General features: G+C 37.2%; 2 protein-coding genes across 3 annotated transcripts; both read right to left on the bottom strand.

Moving 5' to 3' along the window:
- Positions 1–293: 293 nt before the first annotated feature.
- On the bottom strand, positions 294–5,902 carry Tat (Tyrosine aminotransferase). Of its 2 annotated transcripts, none has more exons than XM_015323809.2 (11): positions 5,318–5,890; positions 4,459–4,563; positions 4,320–4,387; positions 3,457–3,615; positions 2,783–2,974; positions 2,236–2,318; positions 2,033–2,102; positions 1,409–1,537; positions 1,174–1,257; positions 786–884; positions 294–711 (listed from the first exon to the last, which is right to left on the bottom strand). In XM_015323809.2, the coding sequence occupies exons 1-11, from the start codon at positions 5,457–5,459 to the stop codon at positions 562–564; spliced, it is 1,281 nt and encodes a 426-aa protein (XP_015179295.1). In that variant the 5' UTR covers positions 5,460–5,890; the 3' UTR covers positions 294–561. The 2 variants fall into 2 exon arrangements, 1 of the variants encoding a protein (XP_015179295.1); XR_016176526.1 differs by having other exon boundaries at positions 694–711; positions 1,084–1,257; positions 5,318–5,902.
- Positions 5,903–7,116: 1,214 nt separating this feature from the next.
- On the bottom strand, positions 7,117–18,847 carry Col4a1 (Collagen type IV alpha 1). Its single transcript, XM_015323719.2, is given in 26 exon segments — positions 7,117–8,213; positions 8,347–8,461; positions 8,825–8,996; positions 9,104–9,475; positions 9,573–9,788; positions 9,883–10,248; positions 10,345–10,590; positions 10,656–10,827; positions 10,904–11,170; positions 11,282–11,631; positions 11,727–11,975; positions 11,978–12,164; positions 12,255–12,382; positions 12,480–12,648; positions 12,727–12,933; positions 13,027–13,410; positions 13,475–13,777; positions 13,874–14,038; positions 14,128–14,244; positions 14,346–14,537; positions 14,623–14,844; positions 14,917–15,024; positions 15,119–15,253; positions 15,340–16,122; positions 18,506–18,548; positions 18,706–18,847. Coding segments are annotated over 26 exon segments (5,946 nt in total). The 5' UTR covers positions 18,726–18,847; the 3' UTR covers positions 7,117–7,955.
- Between the last annotated feature and the right edge of the window lie 134 nt (positions 18,848–18,981).

Raw genomic sequence — 18,981 nt, 5'->3', positions numbered from 1 at the left:
TTGTTGTGAAAGTGAAACTTGTCCTCTATGTAAATCATAAAATTTGTCAAATTTCTTATTAATGTTATCTCGTTTTTTTGAAGCTATTTATTATAATTATTAATGTAGTTAATAGAAATTATATTTGTTATACTGTAAAAGTATTAAATTACGAGTTATTTGTGATATTTATATGAAATTAAGTTCTTTTTTGAGTAAGTGGCATATTACTCCTACATGTGGGGAATATGTCACTTTCAGTCGCACTAATTTATTGTTATTAATTAATAAATAAATAAATATTTAGACAAATGTTATTATGCATATAATAAATAGAGGCCATGTTTATTAAATCCACGTATTTAAGTTTCATTAAATTTATTTATGTACTTTTTAGATTGATTTTTTCCTTAGCTGTGGCATATTCCCCCGACTTACCTTATATTAAAACGATAATTCTTTTTATCGTAAGATTGTCATTGGTTGTGTCTATTTTATGAATAATATTATTATAGAATTTTCACGATAATTATTCTAATTCACATCTATTTCATTCGTCAAAGCATAACATGTAATAGTTATCTAATTTTCAATCAAACTTTTTTTCCTACTAATTTGTGACGTTTTGTAATGGTGTCTCCAGCAAAATTCTTCGATTCTTTTGCATGCTTCCTCAAGCATATCTTTAGGTATGGTAATTACCAGTCTCATATACGAAGGGTAGTCGAAACACTATAAGAAATAAAATTGACCGTATAAATAATAAATCAATAAGTTACTAAAGATCAAATTTATTTTTAACTTACTTGACCCGGCAGACAAAAAACGGATTCTTCCATGAGCAAACGTTGGACGAAATCAACGTCGGTATTAAATTCAGGAAAACAAGATAAGTCTATAAAAACCTGAAAATCAATACGACAATTAATATCGATCGTTTTATTTTAATTCATGAAAATGAAATAAAATAATCAAAGTGTATTGTGGACATGAAATTGATTAATGTTTGCAATAAAATGAAAAAAAAATATATATATATATATAATATTATAAATAATCGAAAATAGGAATGGAAATATTTGTGTGTTATTCAATTAGATTGACCGTAATATAGTTGTTGGACGTTAATGTGGATGATCTAGATTATATCATGATTGGAAGAGATGTTTCGATTCAAGCCTAATCGTAGTTTACCATCATATACATCGCACCGCCTGGCATTATCGGCTTCAATCCTGGTATCTTAGCTATACAATTATAACACAATTTCGAATGAGTCTGCAAAAAAAACAGTCCATTAAAAATATAACATAGTTGATTTGTTAACAATGATAAAAAGTAACCGATAGATTAATAACGGATTATAACATTGGATGAATAAAATGTAGAAAATGAGAGAGGGGTAAAAAAAGAAAAAGGAAAGACTTACGAACAAGATAGACATGACATCGTCGTAAAATTTTTGTGGTGTATTTTTTAAAATGGCAGGTAAGGCACCCTGTATAAGCGTATTGCTACCAATAATTCGTTGACTCAAACATTGCAAACCCTTGCGAATCTGAAACGTGATTGTCGAGATTTATAAACATATTTTACGAAAGAAAAAAAAAACAAGAGAAACAAAATGAGGAAAATTAATTTTTTTTTGCAAAGAAAATAATTGATTTATATACGGCAATACAAGCACACATTTTCTTTTTTGTTTGTATCGATTTTAAAGAAAAAAAGATATACATATATAAAAGTTGTTAAAGTTAAATTACGAATTGAAAATTGGAAAGATTGTCAGAACGATCTCGAGATAGGGGAGGGGTGGGGAGGGGAAGGGGAAGGGGGGGGGGGGTTGGTACAAAACTTTTCAAGTTTTATCGACAAAATTTAATCCGATCCACACTTTTAGCTTCGTACAACGAGTTTAAAGTAGAAGATTCGCGGATACCTTAGGATAGTGACCTCGATTCGAAAATAATCCTTTTGCAAAAAAAGTAGGTAATTAATTTCGACTTGGTCGATAGTCTTTTGTTTTAAAAAAGATCGATCTTTTTACACTTACCTCTTCCTCTAGTACATTTTGTTTGTCGTGGATGATTATCCATCCCATACGCCAGCCAGGTACCAAAAACCTTTAAGAATATTCACGTATGAATAAATCGTTGAAAAATTGATGAAGATTTAAAACCACTATCGATCAATAAAACATTCAACCATCTTATCTTATCTATTTGTTTTAATCTTAAAAATCTTTACAACGTTTACCTCTTTCCAAGACCGCTGCATAGTAAAATCGGAACTTCACTAGGGAGAGACGTTAACGAGTGAAAAGTCTGTCCAGGGAAAACCTAGTAGAAAATAAAGATCAGAATGAAATGATTTCAAATGCAAGTATATGGACGATGAATTTTTTTACGTCGTACGTGTTTATGAATATTTATCATCCCCGTTATTATTTCTTTCATTAGGTATCGAATATCGTGCAGCAAACTACTTCCATACGATACATTTTTTAAAAAGAATATGATTATTATCGATGTCTAACGACACACGAGGACACTATGTATGTTTTCTCGTTAGTTCGTAACTATCACACGTGTACGCAGTAGATATAGATATATAGATATATTATATATTTAACAAAACAAAAAAATAGATGGTAGGATTAATATTGAAACGAACGAATTTTATTGCGATTTTATAACGAACGAAAACGCTCACGATGGATATTTGCTTAAATTATTTAACGTTTGAACAAGTGTATGAGGATATAGGGAGAAAAATAAAAAATATAAAAAAAAAACGCTCTTACCATATGTTCGTAAATTTCGTCAGCGATGATAGGTAGGTAGTAACGTGTAGCAATATTCAGAATATCGAGTATATGGTTGCGGCTAAACACAGAACCGCATGGATTCGAGGGATTGTTTATAACTATCGCTGCCGTAGATTCGTCGATCTTCGTCTCCAGGTCATAGAGATCGATTTCCCAATTGCGTTCTGGCTGAAAGCAAACGATTAATATTAATAGAATCCAGCGAGAAGGACTCCTTTCTATTACCATTCGAGGTGGTGGTAGTCCCTGTTATTCATTCCCGTCACCCCCCAAAGGGAAAGAAAAAACGAATTGCTAAAGGAAGGGGTGACTTGTCGTGAATATATGAAAATTAGGGCAAATAATATTCCTGAGCTATTGTTTTAAACTACATAAAATTTGTTTTTTTTTTTTCTTTTCTTATATAAAATCTACGAAATAATATCTTTTAATATGTATATATATATATATATACATTTTTTGTTTGTTTGTTATTTTCAGTATTAGTAGTTCCACAATTGCTGTGTGTGCGCGTAACCGTAAACGATACAACGAATGGATTATTTTTTCGTTAATTATTAATTTGTATATATGACAAATTGTTGAATGAAAATAATTCGACAAATTTATCTTTGATAATTGTTGAACTTTAATACGATATAGAAACTTACGCAAAGATTGTAAGTCTTCACTACGATTCCAAGACCTTCTGCTAACGTTCGATAAATAGAAAAACCAGGACGTGGAATCAGAATGTTCTGTCCTTCTCTTGCCAATACAGTAATACAGAGATCCAGGGCACAGGAACAACCACTACAAAGGATCACGTCCTGGAGAAAAACGGATATAAGTAAGGAATAAGTAGAATTCAAGAATTTCATCGTAATTGAAATTTACTTTGACGTTCAATTCTTTAACGATTTATACGCTTACGTTAACACGTAATTATAATAATGGAAATATACGATCTAATAATCCAAAATTATAAAAATCTAATATTAAATAATAATAACTTTGAATGAACTAAATTAACCAAGTTAACAATACGCGAGTACAATTAAATTGTGAAACGGTTTTTTACAGAACGAAATAAATCATTATTATAATTTTAAAGTGTACCACAAGGAAATTCGTGATTAGCACGATTAGTAAAGGTACGATAGGGTATCGATGAGTTTCTCTTAAATTAAAAAAAAAAAAAAAAAAAAAAAAAAGCAATAACGCTTGCAGGGAATGATATTTTATTAATATTCATGAAAATGTCGATACCCGATATCGAAACATCTGGTAGAAAATAATATCATCGATAGTGGAGGGGAAGGGGGAGAAAAGCAAAAAAAAAATGAAAATAAATGAAAAAAAGTAGACAAAATAAGAATAAACTTAACGACACTGTATCGATCGTACTCTTTCTCTCTCTCTCTCTCTCTCCCTCTCTCTCTCTCTCTCTCTCTTCTCTCTCTCTCTCTCTCTCTCTCCCTCTCTCTCTCTCTCTTTCTCTCTCTTACTTATTTTTCTTCTAACTTGAACGTACCTTGGCTTCTACCTTAACGAAATCGGTAGAACTGTACTCGGCTACAGCTTCTCTTGCTTTTTCATAACCTACGTGAAGGAAAAAAGGAAATAAAATTCCTATTCTTGGATACGCGACTGCATTTTTATTCATATTTTACCTGTACTCGGAGCATAACCATTGTACATTTGCGAAGCAACACTTTCTTGAACAGCTTCAATTACCTCCTTTGCTGGTTTTAAGTTCCCAAAAGTCGTTGGATCACCTTCGAATGTGCAAACATTATTAGAAAACGTTACAATTTCATTCGTTTTATTATACTTTTTTATACACTTTTCGTACGTTTTTAACAAATATTACGAATTATTATTATTATTATTATTATTATTATTATTATCTCCGAAAAAATTGTCGAAAGCAGTTTTGTGTGAAAAATAAAAACCACGATGAATAATTTTGATCGTAAAACTCATCGACTCATTGATTCATATTCGATAATTCAATATTTCAAGGATGCAGTTTTAAAACCTTTTGTCAAATTTTTATACATTCGACATTAAAATGTAAAGTAAAGCATTTTCTATTGTCTTTTAGGTCGAATTTATCTGATTTCAAATTTATACATATCAACTATCATTTGTTCTTTCTTTTTCCAAAGAAATAATTAACGAATTTATCGTTATATATGAAATATTACTAAAGACATATTTTTTCTTTTTTATTAACACGAATTCATTTAAAAAACATTTATCTGAAAATGACGGATTTGATCGATCACCCAATCCAATCATTGAATATAAACAAACGATGGCATATCGATGTATCGTTTACACATGATACATAAAATATCAAATTTTTATTGAATAAATGTTTTTTCTACGTATTACATTTTTTAGAAAAAACCAATAAAACGTATTCCCTGACACAACCCCTTCGAAAAAAAAAGAAACAAAGAAAATGAAAATCGTTCTCCAAATTCATGTCAAAATAAAAGTTCAAAAATTCGTGATAAAACTCACCGATCGACAATGCGATCATTCTCTTCTTAGGATTAGGTTCTACGACGATGTTTTCAACGATCGATCTTATAGGGTTGTGCGTTCTTTTTGCAATATGAGAAGCTCGAACTTCCCATCGTGTTCGTGAATTTAAACCAGACATTTCATTCGATCACCGTTTAATCTGAATTTATTTGTTCTTTGAATAATAAAAAAAAAAAAGGAAAGAAAAGAGAAACAAAAACAATTTATCGATTAGATGATTCGAATAAGTTGCGTTGTTATTCGAAACATAGACGAATTAGAAAACGATTCAAAAATGATCACTACGATCAACTGTTCTTCGATCACTGAGTGGAGATCAACATATGACAATAATATTCGAAATGTTCGAAGGAGGCTGGAAAATAAACAAACCGGTCGGATTGGTCGGTTCAGTTCCACACCTTCTTTTATAATTAATTAAATACAGATTATATGTTTACGTCATTGATTAATATCCTCGTATCAATTTGTTGCACTATATTAGAATCAATAATCTTACATTTATTAATCTACTTTTGTTATATTGATTTACTTTTGATTGATCTTTTTATATTTCGAATGATCAACAAATCGTAACAATATCATTTATTCTTTTTCTTCTTTAAACTATACTATTCGATAAATATAATAATATTTCAAACAATAAAAAAAGAATAGTTAATTTTAAATAAAATTTTAAGAGGAATGCGGTAATTCCGGTTTTCATGAATAAGTTTGGTAATGGTCAAGGATTTGAACTTTATTGAAATTAGTGAATAAGATGATCAGTTCGAAATAAAAAAAAAAAACAAACAAAATATCTACCGGGAGTCTAGAATTTCTTCTATAATATTTCTTCTCACAGAGTAGAAAACAAAATTACGAGTTTGTTGATTTACCGAGCGCTACGAAAAGGTGTGCCCGTTTTCAATGAAAAATAAAACAGCGTATGCTAATTTGAATAGATCAACAAGATCGTTGAAAATAATATAAGAAAATAACATGATACACACAAACTAATTCTCCTATACGCATATTCATCTTACCATTTCATTTGCATTAAAACCGAGAAACTATTCGAGGAAATGTTCCATTTCGAATGAGCTTTGGATTAAACAAAAGTGCATGCAAGGAAATATCACTGCAGTATAAATGTTATTCCTTACTTCCGTCCTTTCGAATATCGAATAGTCAAATAATTTCAATACTTTTCCAAAAACAATGTATCCAATATATCACTAATTATAATATGTGCATATTTAAATAAAGAAACTTTCGCAATTGATAAACTATTTGTTTATCGAAGCTAAACGTTGTTTATAACAGTGTCCCAAGGTTGTCCTTGCAAAAATGCATTCGATCTTACCTGTTACTTGTTCTAGTTCGACGGTATAAACAAATAATAATTGACCACATTGATATCCGTTGAAAACATTTGAAAAAAAAAATAAAAACGAAGGTTCGATGGTCAAGAAAACAACAATAAAAACAACAACATTTGTACAAATAATACAATGTTGCAAACAAGGATGAAAAAAATTATTGAGATTTACAGAATGCTTTATTTTGTCGTTGAATGCGTTATTTTAAAACTATTAATTAGTCGATGTTAAAAAGGAAAGATAAAAAAAAAGAAAGAATTAAGGTAAGGCTCTGATATGCACACGGTTCGACCGTATTATTACGTATTATAGTTACGACTTACATATTATTTTATTTTTACATACATATTTACGTATGTAGATTAATTATATTGCATCTTCGGATGGACAAGACAAATGGATTGATTTAAAAGATAAATTTGAAAATGTCATTTTATTATCTACGTAGCAAAATACCTATTTATTTAAATATTTGGCTTCACACAATTACGAGGCTAAGGATCTTTTTTTTTTATATTTAATATACAATATGTAAAATGTGCCATATTGGATATGGGCAGTGTCCATGGTAGTACGATATAATCTTAACAAATTTTTCTTACAGTTTTTTATACTTTTTTTTTTAACGTTTTTGTATATATTTTTTTTCTTTTTAATTTCTTTTTTATTATTTTGTTTCTTCTTTTAACGAGATATAAATATATTTATATATTTATTATTTTACATGCTAAGTGGGATAGTACGCTAAGGCACTTGAATTGCTTGCTTGATTTAATAGTTATATAAAAATACGTAAGAAGAGAAATTGTCAAAAAGATCGGAAGGAAGAAACATTAATCGAATTGACGAAAGGTTACCACTGATTGATTGTAAGCGTGAAAGAAAGAACAGAAAAGGAAAAAAGAATATTGGAAGTTAGAGAAGTAGAAGAAGAAAAAAATAAGGGGATAAGAAAAATTCGATTATAAAGAAAAAAATAAGGAATCCTTGCGTTCGGATTAAATCTGACCTATTTAATTTTTTTTTATAATCTCTCTTTCTTTTTCTACTTTTTGTTTAAATTTATTCGTCGTATGCTTTCTTTCTTCTTTCGTAAGGCCATTGTGTCGTTGTTTCTTCTCAATAACGATCCCAAATGCGTTTTTATCGTTGCCGCGATAATAAAATAAAAGATAAAGAGAATACAAAGTAAAGGTGGAGAGTAGAGGGTGGGGTGGTGATGGGAAGGAAGGGAAAGGAAGAGATGGGAAAATTTACGTATTCTTTATACAAACTTGGCAGCGACTTATTCCTGACCTAAGGTTTCCTGCCTTTAAGGTCTCTTGTTTGGGCGCACGGAATTGTTGACTATCTTCTATGTTAGACATCCAAAAACTATACTCGTTCGAATAATAATGGCATTGACCTTTCGCGCCATTGCACTCGATGAAAGGAACCGCCCGGAAATCTTCCAAGCATGAACCAGAACCGGACAATGATTGTCCACCACCCTGAGCACCTGCGCCAGTGTGCTGAAAAGAAGAAGAAGAAAAAAAAAGATGGAAAAAGTAAGTAAGACGTGAGAGGAGAGTTTTCTCTCCTCTCATAAGAAAGAAGATGTTAAGGGGACAAATTTTGAAGAATTTCGTTTTTTCTATGACGTACCATTATGAAACTGTATCCAATCCAAAGGCCAGTCCATCCACTTGGACAATCCGGAACGTTTTGGGACTGACTGTGTACCGCTAGAACATTTGCCGGAACTTCGCATACTACGCATCTGTTATTTAAATAAAAAAAAATAAGAAAAATTCTCTTTTAGTACACCTTTTTATATAATAATATCATACATAGTATATCTCCTTCGAACTATTCAAATCGATGTGTGTAACCAATGTAATACGTATCACGAGGCATGACACGGTGTGACGCTTATCAATTATTAATAGCGACACTTCATTTTCATAACTTCATGCGTAAACCCCGCGCGAATTCATGTTTATTAATACGGATACAACACATTTATCGAAATACAATCTTAATCTAAGTCGATGCAAATTTTTATACGAATACATGGAAAATTATGCAAGAGTATTATTATATTTATTTCTACGAGATGTAAAAAACAAATACACAAACATACCTGGAGATGTATTCCTCTATCGCCGATTCTTCGATTGGCATCATAGGAATTGGACTATTCGTTGACAACCAATAAGAACGATCATTGCGACTAGCGTAATTGCAAACATCGTTGATATCGCAAACTAGGAAGGGCATTGTCGAGAATTTTCTTACGCACGAGCCAGCGCTACCTGTTTTTTTTTCCCCCGACAGAGATTTATTGAACGAGTTAATATGCCAATTAATAATTTTTTTTTCATTACGTATGACGTTAGAATAATTGATTTTTTTTTCTTACCTAGATCCTGAGAATGAGCTCTCTCGTCGCCGTCCGTGAATAATAAACTATATCCTTCCCATAATTTGATGTGACCTTGTTCACAGGAAGGTACAAATTGATTCTGACTATGTCGGACTAGTAAAATGCCGGTGAGATAATCGGGTGTTGTTTCGCATGGTTGACCTGGTTCTCCAGCAGGCCCAGGAGCACCAATAGGACCTTCAAGACCTGGCAAACCAGGTGAACCAGGTGGGCCGGCAAGACCTGTCAATCCAATTGGACCAGGAGGTCCCATAAATCCTGGAGCTCCTTTTGCACCGTTCACTCCTGGGAAACCAGGTGGTCCTGGAAGACCTTTCTCTCCTGATTGTCCAGGTAATCCAGCAGGACCTATTAAAAATTAATTCAAAATGATTACATATTAGATCATAGATTTAGTATATGTTTATGCTCAAATTAAATAAAAAGAATAGTTCTACAGTTATACCTGGATAACCGCGATCACCCTTCGGTCCTAATGGAGGTTCAATACAATCGTCACCTTTTTCACCCTTAGCACCAACGTATCCAACGGCACCCATTAAACCCATAGCACCAGGATATCCTCGATCTCCCTTTTCACCAGCTATTCCAGGAAGTCCAGTTGCTCCATCCCAACCAATATCACCCTTTTCTCCAGGAAGACCGTCCAAACCATTTTGACCTAATGTTATGTACACGAAAATTTGTACAATGTACGTGCATATCAAATTTTTAAAAAATAATTTCAAAGGCGTTTTATATAGCAAAAGTTTTACCTGGTTGGCCAGGCTCTCCTTTCTGTCCTGGGGCACCGAAAAGTCCTGGTTGTCCTCTGTCTCCCTTTGGACCTCTATCACCTGGTAAACCCGGTATTCCTTCGAGACCTGGCGCGCCATCGCGTCCAGGTGGACCAGTAAGACCGATAGGACCCTGGTCACCTTTTTCTCCTTGAGGTCCGACAGGACCATAAGGTCCAGTATCTCCTTTTGGTCCAGGCAATCCAGTAAGTCCTTGTTCTCCTTTCTCTCCTGGGCGACCCGGAAGTCCATCTCGTCCATGTTTACCCAACAAACCAGGTAAACCTTTCTCACCCTTAATTGTTATTCCAGGTTGACCAGGAATACCAGATGGACCTTGATCACCTGTTCAAAAGAGATCATTATAGCTTATTACAACTTACATACAAGCCTTAATCACACGGTTAATAAAAGAAAAAAATATATGATAGATAAGATTACCTTTAAGGCCTACCGCTCCAGGTGGGCCAGGACTTCCTACCGGACCAGGAAGACCTCTATCTCCTTTCTCTCCATCGTATCCAGCCATACCTTCCAAACCACGATCACCTTTAGCGCCAGGTAGTCCAGTTAAACCAGGATGACCAGGTTCACCCTTTTCTCCTTTGATTTGAATCGTTGGTCCTGGTGGTCCCTTGTCTCCTTTCTCACCGGGTGATCCAGGAATGCCAGCAATACCAGCAGGACCTTAAAACGATAAAGATCATCCGTTAGAATGATGAAAAAATCACAAAACAACGAATTTAACTCACCTGGAAGACCGCGATCGCCTTTAACTCCATCAAGTCCAGATCGTCCAGGTGCTCCCATTTTTCCCTCAGCTCCAGGGAAACCAGGTGCTCCAGGAGGTCCGACTTCTCCAACCTCACCTGGGAAACCATCCATACCAGGTGGACCTGGTTCTCCTGGTTCTCCTGGTAGACCCTTGATGATAACAATAATTGAAGTACGTGAAACCGGTAATTTTTTAAATTATTACATATAACTATTAAATATTTACCACGTCTCCTTTTAAGCCAACGAATCCTCGTACGCCTGCGTCACCTTTTGGACCTTGAAATCCTGGTAATCCATCACGTCCTGGTAACCCTGGCTCTCCTTTTAAACCAGGCAAACCGTCCCGTCCTATTCCTGGTCTTCCAGGCTCACCTTTGAGACCATCATATCCATCCTTCCCTGGTGGTCCAGGTGGTCCACGAATGCCAGGCATTCCAGGTTCACCTTTCTGTCCTTTTTCCGATACTTGACCTGGCTCTCCTTTCCGGCCCTAATAATATTCAAATAAAAATTAAAAAATATATATCTAATCACGCACAATCAGCTTAATGTATAATTATTATAAAAGATAGATTTGAAATAAATCTAAAGGGTAACGTACAGGTAACCCTGCTGGTCCTGTATCACCTTTCGGTCCGTCATACCCGGGTAATCCCTGTATACCACGAAGACCTTCTGGACCAATGTCTCCTTTTTCTCCTGGTAAACCAGGTCGACCAGGTTTTCCTTCCATACCAGGTAAGCCAGGGAAGCCTGGTGATCCTTTCTCGCCTCTTTCTCCTTTCAAACCAGGCAAACCTTCGCTTCCAGGTCGACCAGATGTACCAGGCAATCCACGTCGTCCAGGATATCCTTTAGGTCCATCAATGCCAGGAACTCCACGATCCCCTTTTGTACCAGGGAATCCTGGAAGTCCTGGTCTACCCGGTTCTCCTAATAATCCTGGTTCACCTATAAGTGAAACGTAATCACTTGTAAGCAACGATTTGATAGGATAGTAAACAAATAAAAATATCTTATTTGAATCAAAAAACAATATTTTGTACCTTTACTGCCGTCAGCTCCAGGCGTTCCAGCAACACCAGGAGGTCCTGGTGGTCCAATTGGTCCGTTATCTCCTTTCTCTCCTGGTATACCTGGTAATCCATTATTTCCTGGAAAGCCGATATCCCCTTTTTCACCAGTAAATCCTGTTAATCCTGGAGATCCAACTTGACCTTCTTTTCCTGGTGGGCCAGGAAGACCTTTTTCTCCCTTCAATCCTGGTGGCCCGGGTAAACCAGGACTACCTTTACAGATATTCCTGGTTCTCCTTTATCGCCTTTTCCTCCAGGAATACCTGGATACCCTCTAAGTCCTTCACGACCAGGTTCACCAGGGAAACCCATTGGTCCTGTGTTTCCTTTATCTCCTCTAGGACCAGGTAAACCACGTGGTCCGACAGGGCCAGTTGCACCACTAGGTCCAACATTTCCTGGGGGACCCTGATGTTGTCCGCCGAAACAAAGCGAAGGTTTACAGTTGTATCCATAAACAATGAATGATAGCATAAAAATTATCATTCATCTACTGACCTGAAGTCCTTGTAAACCTTTGTCACCTGTTGGCCCATCTTTTCCAGGAGGTCCTGGTTCACCTTTGTCGCCTGGACGACCTCTACTACCTTTTAGTCTATCCATAAAATTTAAAGGTTGACACATTCCTAAATAAAAGTAAAAACATAACTTTCTATTAAATATTCTCTTTGTATTTGCAATAAAACAAAATGTAACACTATATATAATAAATATAAATCTTACCAGGTTCACCCTTTTCACCGTAAAATCCAGGTTCACCTTTCGCTCCAGGAGCTCCAGGTCTTCCTGGCTCTCCAGGTTCTCCCTTCACACTAGTTCCTTTTTCACCTTTGCGTCCAGGTGTTCCTGATCTACCAGGCGTACCATCTTGTCCCGGAAATCCACGATCTCCCTACCATTATAATATACATTATGTTATGATCAAACTTAAAATTGTATTTATAAACGAGTAAAAAAAACCCAATAATACCGGCTGTCCTTTCAATCCGGGGAAACCTTCCAATCCTGGTCTACCCTTTTCTCCTGGCGGTCCTTCTGGTCCTGGCGGTCCTGGCCGACCCGTTTCTCCTCTCAATCCTTTATCACCTTTTTCTAATTTTAACATGTCTTTAGTAACTATGCCTGGCGCTCCAGGAGATCCTTGAGGTCCAGGAGATCCTGGAATGCCATCTCTTCCCTTTTGAAATAAAAATTAATCGTATCGTTAATTATCCTATTAATACATTAAATCATTATTCACATTTCATAAGCAATTTAAAGAAAAATATACCGGCGGTCCTGATGGTCCCATCGGTCCTGGCAGTCCATCCAATCCGGGTTCTCCTGGAAAACCACGTTCTCCGGGCGGGCCGCGCGAACCTGGCAAGCCAGGGTTACCATCGAATCCACGATCTCCTTTCGGTCCTCGGGCACCTGGTATGCAATCTTGACAACGACCACCGATATCTCCCTTTTCACCGGGTGATCCGGGGAAGCCAGGTGTACCATCTCTTCCTGGTGTACCAGGCTCTCCGCGTAATCCAGGTGCTCCCGGCGAACCTGGAATTCCATCCAAAGAATCTCCTGGTCGACCTCGTACTCCAACATAACCACGTTCTCCTTTTTGTCCTTTTTCTCCATCTCGACCAGGTGTACCATCCATTCCTTTAGGGCCCTACATAGGAATTAGACGGTAAATAATCGTTCCAGTTTATTTTTAAAGAAAAATCATTACTTACCATAATCGATAATCCTTTTTCACCAGGTAGACCTCGCGGACCTACTGGTCCTTGAGGACCATCGAAACCACGACGACCATCACCACCAGGAAATCCGGTAAGTCCTGGCTCTCCTTTTGCTCCTTTCTCTCCAGGCAACCCTTCCGGACCTGGAATTCCTTGCAAACCAGGTCCACCTTGTAAACCGATAGGACCTTTCGGACCAGGATCGCCCGGGAATCCATCGGAACCCCGAGGACCGATCGGTCCTGGAAATCCTCGTGGACCCTTGGGACCTGGTGGCCCTGGTCTTCCCTTACCACCCTAATAATCGTAATATTTTTCTTAAGTCGATGTCAATACATAATATTATGTAGGATGTAAAATGATGTTTGTCACGAATTTAAGAAAATAACTTACACCCGGTGGACCAGGTGGTCCTCTTAGCCCTGAAACGCCCATAGGTCCATCCTTACCAGGTTCTCCTTTTTGTCCTGGACGACCAGGAAGACCATCCAATCCGTCGTAACCTCGATCACCTTTACGACCAGGTGGTCCAGGAGGTCCAGAGAAACCGTCCCTACCCTAAAAAACATAGAAATTTACTTGAACGTCAGTAAATCTAGAAGGCAACAAAAAAAAACATTTTTCCAACAAACGGCTGCAAAACTTACACGAATACCTGGCGCTCCAGGAAGACCCTTTTCTCCTTTCATGCCTGCTGCACCGGGAAGACCATGATCTCCTATCATTCCTGGTTCTCCTTTTAGACCATCGAATCCCATTTCACCCTAAATCGTATCAATTCGCGTTATACAAAATCCCATATATTGCTTGAAATTAGTTTCAGCGAAAAATAATGAAAGGATTGGATTGAATTAGATTGAATTACTTTATCTCCTTTTTCTCCTGATTCACCAGGTGGTCCAGCCATTTCTGTTCCTATTGTTGACAATGGGACGAACGGTCCTGACGAACCAGGAGGACCTTGCTCTCCTTTCTGTCCTTTATCTCCTTTTAATCCTTCAAATCCAAGACCCATATTACCTTTCTCTCCTTTCTGTCCAGGGATACCAGGTGTACCCTATTATCAAACATAGATTTCTTCGTATACCATAGAATTTAGAAAATATATAGAAGTTTAATGTGTGTGTGAAAGAATTAATCACCTGTGGTCCACGTTCTCCTTTCGGACCGGGATAACCTCGTTGTCCTTGTAATCCTGGAGGTCCTGGAGGACCTCGTACACCATCTATTCCAGGCTCTCCTTTCTGACCAACTGGAAAATTTCCTGCAAAAGCTGGTTGACCCTTTTCTCCTTTCGGACCTGGAGAACCACGAAAACCTCGAGGTCCCATTTCACCAGGTTGACCGTCTTTACCTGGAGCACCCTATTAATGGTTCGGATAATATAAGTGTAATTACGCTTTGAGAAATGTGAACAAAATTCTATATGTACATACGTCTGTTCCATTGCAACCATCTCTACCAGGAAGTCCAGACGCTCCGGGTGGTCCTTGAACTCCAGGAATACCGTTTATTCCAGGAAATCCAGGCATACCCATTTTACCCTTTAAAAAGCGAAATTACATATTAATCGTAACCGAAACTATAGTAGTCTTACGCCCTAAAATATCTGACAATATCTAAAAATATCTTATTTACTCTATCTCCTTTTGATCCACGTGGTCCTTGTGGACCAGGATCACCTTTTTCTCCTTTCGGACCTAAGAGACCTTCCGATCCAGGAAATCCTTGTTGTCCTTTTGGCCCTTGTGGTCCAACAATACCGGGTGGTCCCTATTATATTAACAAAACATTAGTTTTTCGTCGTAAATGTAGATCCTCTAGTAGCGTCATTGATAATCCTTTAAAAGTCAACTCACGCGTGAACCTTTCTCAGCGAAGCATTTTGGTATGCAATTAGCCGAACCAGTGCAATTACGAGATCGATTTGCACCAGGTACAGTAACAACCGAGTAACTGCTTGGATAATTTCCCGATTCTCCAGCCGCTGCGTATCCACCTTGTCCTCTATTGTAACCAGTATTGTAACCACCAGGATTGTAACCAGTAGGATTGTAACCAGTATTATAACCAGTATTGTAACCACCAGGATTGTAATCAGTATTGTAACCAGATTCCCGACCAGAGGAAGAAGATGAAGAGTCCCGATCGTATGAATCAACAGGAGCTCGATTAATATCATAGTTTCGAGCATTATTCTCTGGAATTTGGCCTTGACTATAACTATAAGAATAACTAGGTTCTCTTTGACCGGAAGGATAGTTATATCGATTGTCTTGATTTCTCGATCCAGATGACTCTTCGCCATCCTGTCGTCTCCCAGATTCGGGATACTCTTGATTATATGGGTATTGATCCGAATAATTTGAATTTCTTGACCTATAAGATCCACCAGGTCTTAAGTTTTGATAATATTGTTCTTGTTGATTTTGAGAATTTTCTTCTGGGTAACCGTACTCGAGGCCGCTGCTCGAATTCCAATTATCGCCGTCATTTTTACTTAAATTCTTTAAATTGCCAAATACGAGTCCCCATTTTGCATTATCATAGTCATCGGTGCTGTTTGGGTTTCCAATGTCGCCTCGCATTGGTTCCGAAGGTACTACCGGTTGCTCGTTTCTATTCCATGTGTAATTATTTTCCTAACGAGAATAAAAAACAAAAATGGGGATTCAAAATCTTAGCGATCGGTTAGAATACGTTAAATGTTATTTGGATAATTTTAGAGTTATTTGGATAAATTAAAAAATAAAGAAAATAAAAATAGCATAAAGCTTTAATTAATCGTCATCGTTTTCCAGGAAAGTTTATTGTCTCATCTTCCTTTTTGTTTGGCTCTCTCGTTTAAATCTCGCAGTTACACCCGCCGACGGGAAGTACAAAGAGATAATTGCCTCGTTATCGCTCAGTAACGACAAGCCACCGTTCAGTATCGCATGCTTTTCAGACCTCGAAACGATTGAGTATGATCATTGAGAGATCGTCGTTCATTAACGAATCTTCGAAACGAAAATGTCATCATAGTTATTCTTATTTTTTACGCATTATCAAACATTTATAACGTTCATCGTGAGATATAAACTATCGTTTGAGTCATTTTTATTAACGATTGACTTTTTTTTCACATAATTTATAATATTTCTATCTTTTGAAAAATGTGCACTTTACTTCTGTATAAACGATAGAAAAAGATTAAACGAAAGCATTAAATCGAAAAATCAAATTCAAATTATTCTTTTATATCAATTACAATATAAATGAGAAAAACTAACAAATTGTAATTGCGTCAGGTTAAAAAGAGAATGAGTTACATTTACGATCGTTTATGATCACAATTGCGCGATCCACGCGCGGTTCGTACAATTTTGTCTTTAACGCGTCTCTAACCTAATTTTCTTATTTCAAGATAAAAGATATCTTTTCGTGACGGTTCACAAGAATTGTCCTTTTTATCGGCTATCTCGGCAGCTTTCGTAAAATCACGATTACGTAATGCAAAAGCAACCATAGTGAGAAAGACCTGAGTATATCGCGCCTACCGATCCCTTTACCCGCCCCCGACTATCACTTTCCTCACCCTCCTTTTCCCCCCTGGTACCCTCGACCTTCTTCTCCTTCGTAGTTTCTTTCTTCGGTTTCCTTCTGAATTCCCCTCGCCCCACCCCACACATTCCCTGAAGTTATCTTTCAGTGCAGCGCGGTACCGCGAATCAACCGTTAACTCGACGCTTCGGAACAACGTTGACGTTGGTTCGATGTATACCTACACGCTTATGCATAATACTTACGTGGGATGAGAGGACCATGCATACACTTGGACTTCTTAACTCGGCATTTCTTTTTTTTTTTTTTTTCTTATAAATTGTTCGCGCGCACTGCCAGGCAGGCAATCACGTTTCGAGATTGCCAGACGAGGCACTCACAGCCTGCAAACCGGTGCAGCGAAAAACCGGTATTCTACACGGTCGGTTCGTTACCGTGTTACGACATATTTATCGGCCCTTAAACACGCACCCCACCAAACGTCGCGTAAAGTCAACTGATCCGACTATCCCCGAAAATCCGAACGATCCTTTTATGTCTCGCTTAGATTATTCTGCAAATTATTCCTATTGGAAAAAAAAGGCTCGTTCGACAATTTGTTCTTATTATACAATTTATAATATTTTATATCCAAATAAATTTTAGTACTTTCTTTTTTAGTTCAATTTTTAATATCCTTTACTCGATACCGAAAATCATTTTTTTCGATTAACGAACTCGTCATGTAACTGGAAATTCTTGTAACATCCAAAGAAGTCTACTTTCTCGTTGTTCTTAGAATGCAGTTGAATCTAAATGTCGACGATACACAGTGAAGAAGAGAGGCTTCGATTTCATCGAAACGGAGAGCGAAAGCAAAAGTAGAAGCATTTCCGAACTATTTTCAGTAGTGAGTAAGAAGCAGTCTCGCATGTCGGTATATGTACGTACTAATGTAATAAAATTATGGTGAGCGCAGTTACGGCGCCCCGTGGGCGGACTGGTTCGCATCGTACGACTGCCCCATTTCTGATTTTGTAGCTTTTTGTAGCTGGGGCTACCCTTCCAAACGAAAAGATTTATTTCCAACTATGCAACCAATTCGATACGTTGCTACCCGAATAAATCTAAACGCGTAAGTTTTAGATTTATAGTTAGAGCGTAATAGTCATGGTCGTTAAATCGTCGATCGGATTTGAGAGAAGAGAGCGCGCAAACGTAAGCCTCGCACGTGCACGCACGTGAGACCCGACGGGGTGAGCGAGAGGAATCGTCGAGTAAGGCGCACTCGTTAGGTGTTTTCGATGAATGGAACAACGAAACAGGGCCCGAAGCAACAATCTATCGATATTCTGCCGCACCTCTTTTATGGACATTAAGGATATTTCTTTACGTCAGACGTTGGTTATTTTTCTTGGTGTGATCTTAATAGGATTAATATTCGCAAAGTGCTTTCACTTATAACTAACGATAAATATTTGTATGCATGCATAGTTTACGTACCCCGCTGACGATCCCGGCCAAGCAGACTAGGGATGCGACGAATCTGTAAATAAAAAGAATAAAAATGTATGAAAGAATGAAAACCTACCACCCCCTACGCCGAGTTAAAGGGTGAGAAAAAGAAAGAAAGAGAGGGATATATAATCGATAGGGGAGGATTTAAAATAAAGATGTTAGAAATAATAAAGTGTTAAACTTACCGCAATCCCAACCGGGTCATGTCGAGCTCCCTATTCCCGTAGCGGAGCTGGGGAGCCGAGAAGTCAGTCAAACAGGCACAGGTCAAACGTTAGCTACTCTTCTTCGAACGGATCTCTCAGTCTCACAAAATATCTCGCGTAACCCGGCACCGAGTGGACGCGCTCTGTGGACCGTCCCATCCAGGGAGGGCTCTGAATGAAGTCGGGTGGAGGGAAAGAAGGTGGAGGCAGAGTGGCGAGCCACGCAAGCTAGAATTCCTCCGCCAAAAGGATCCG

This window comes from Polistes dominula, unplaced genomic scaffold (genome assembly GCF_049000335.1).
Source record: "Polistes dominula isolate Pdom_NZ unplaced genomic scaffold, Pdom_raw_medaka contig_73, whole genome shotgun sequence".
In the NCBI taxonomy this organism is placed as follows: domain Eukaryota; kingdom Metazoa; phylum Arthropoda; class Insecta; order Hymenoptera; family Vespidae; genus Polistes; species Polistes dominula.
This window is presented reverse-complemented; position numbering and strand designations above follow the sequence as displayed.

Excerpts from the sequence above, each read along its gene's own strand:
- Tat (XM_015323809.2), bottom strand. The coding sequence starts at position 5,459 with ATGTCTGGTTTAAATTCACGAACACGATGGGAAGTTCGAGCTTCTCAT. Across the intron at positions 3,616-4,319 it reads TCGTTAAGGTAGAAGCCAAG|GACGTGATCCTTTGTAGTGG; the intron begins GTACGTTCAAGT and ends GTTTTTCTCCAG. Across the intron at positions 2,975-3,456 it reads TGAAGACTTACAATCTTTGC|CCAGAACGCAATTGGGAAAT; the intron begins GTAAGTTTCTAT and ends GTTTGCTTTCAG.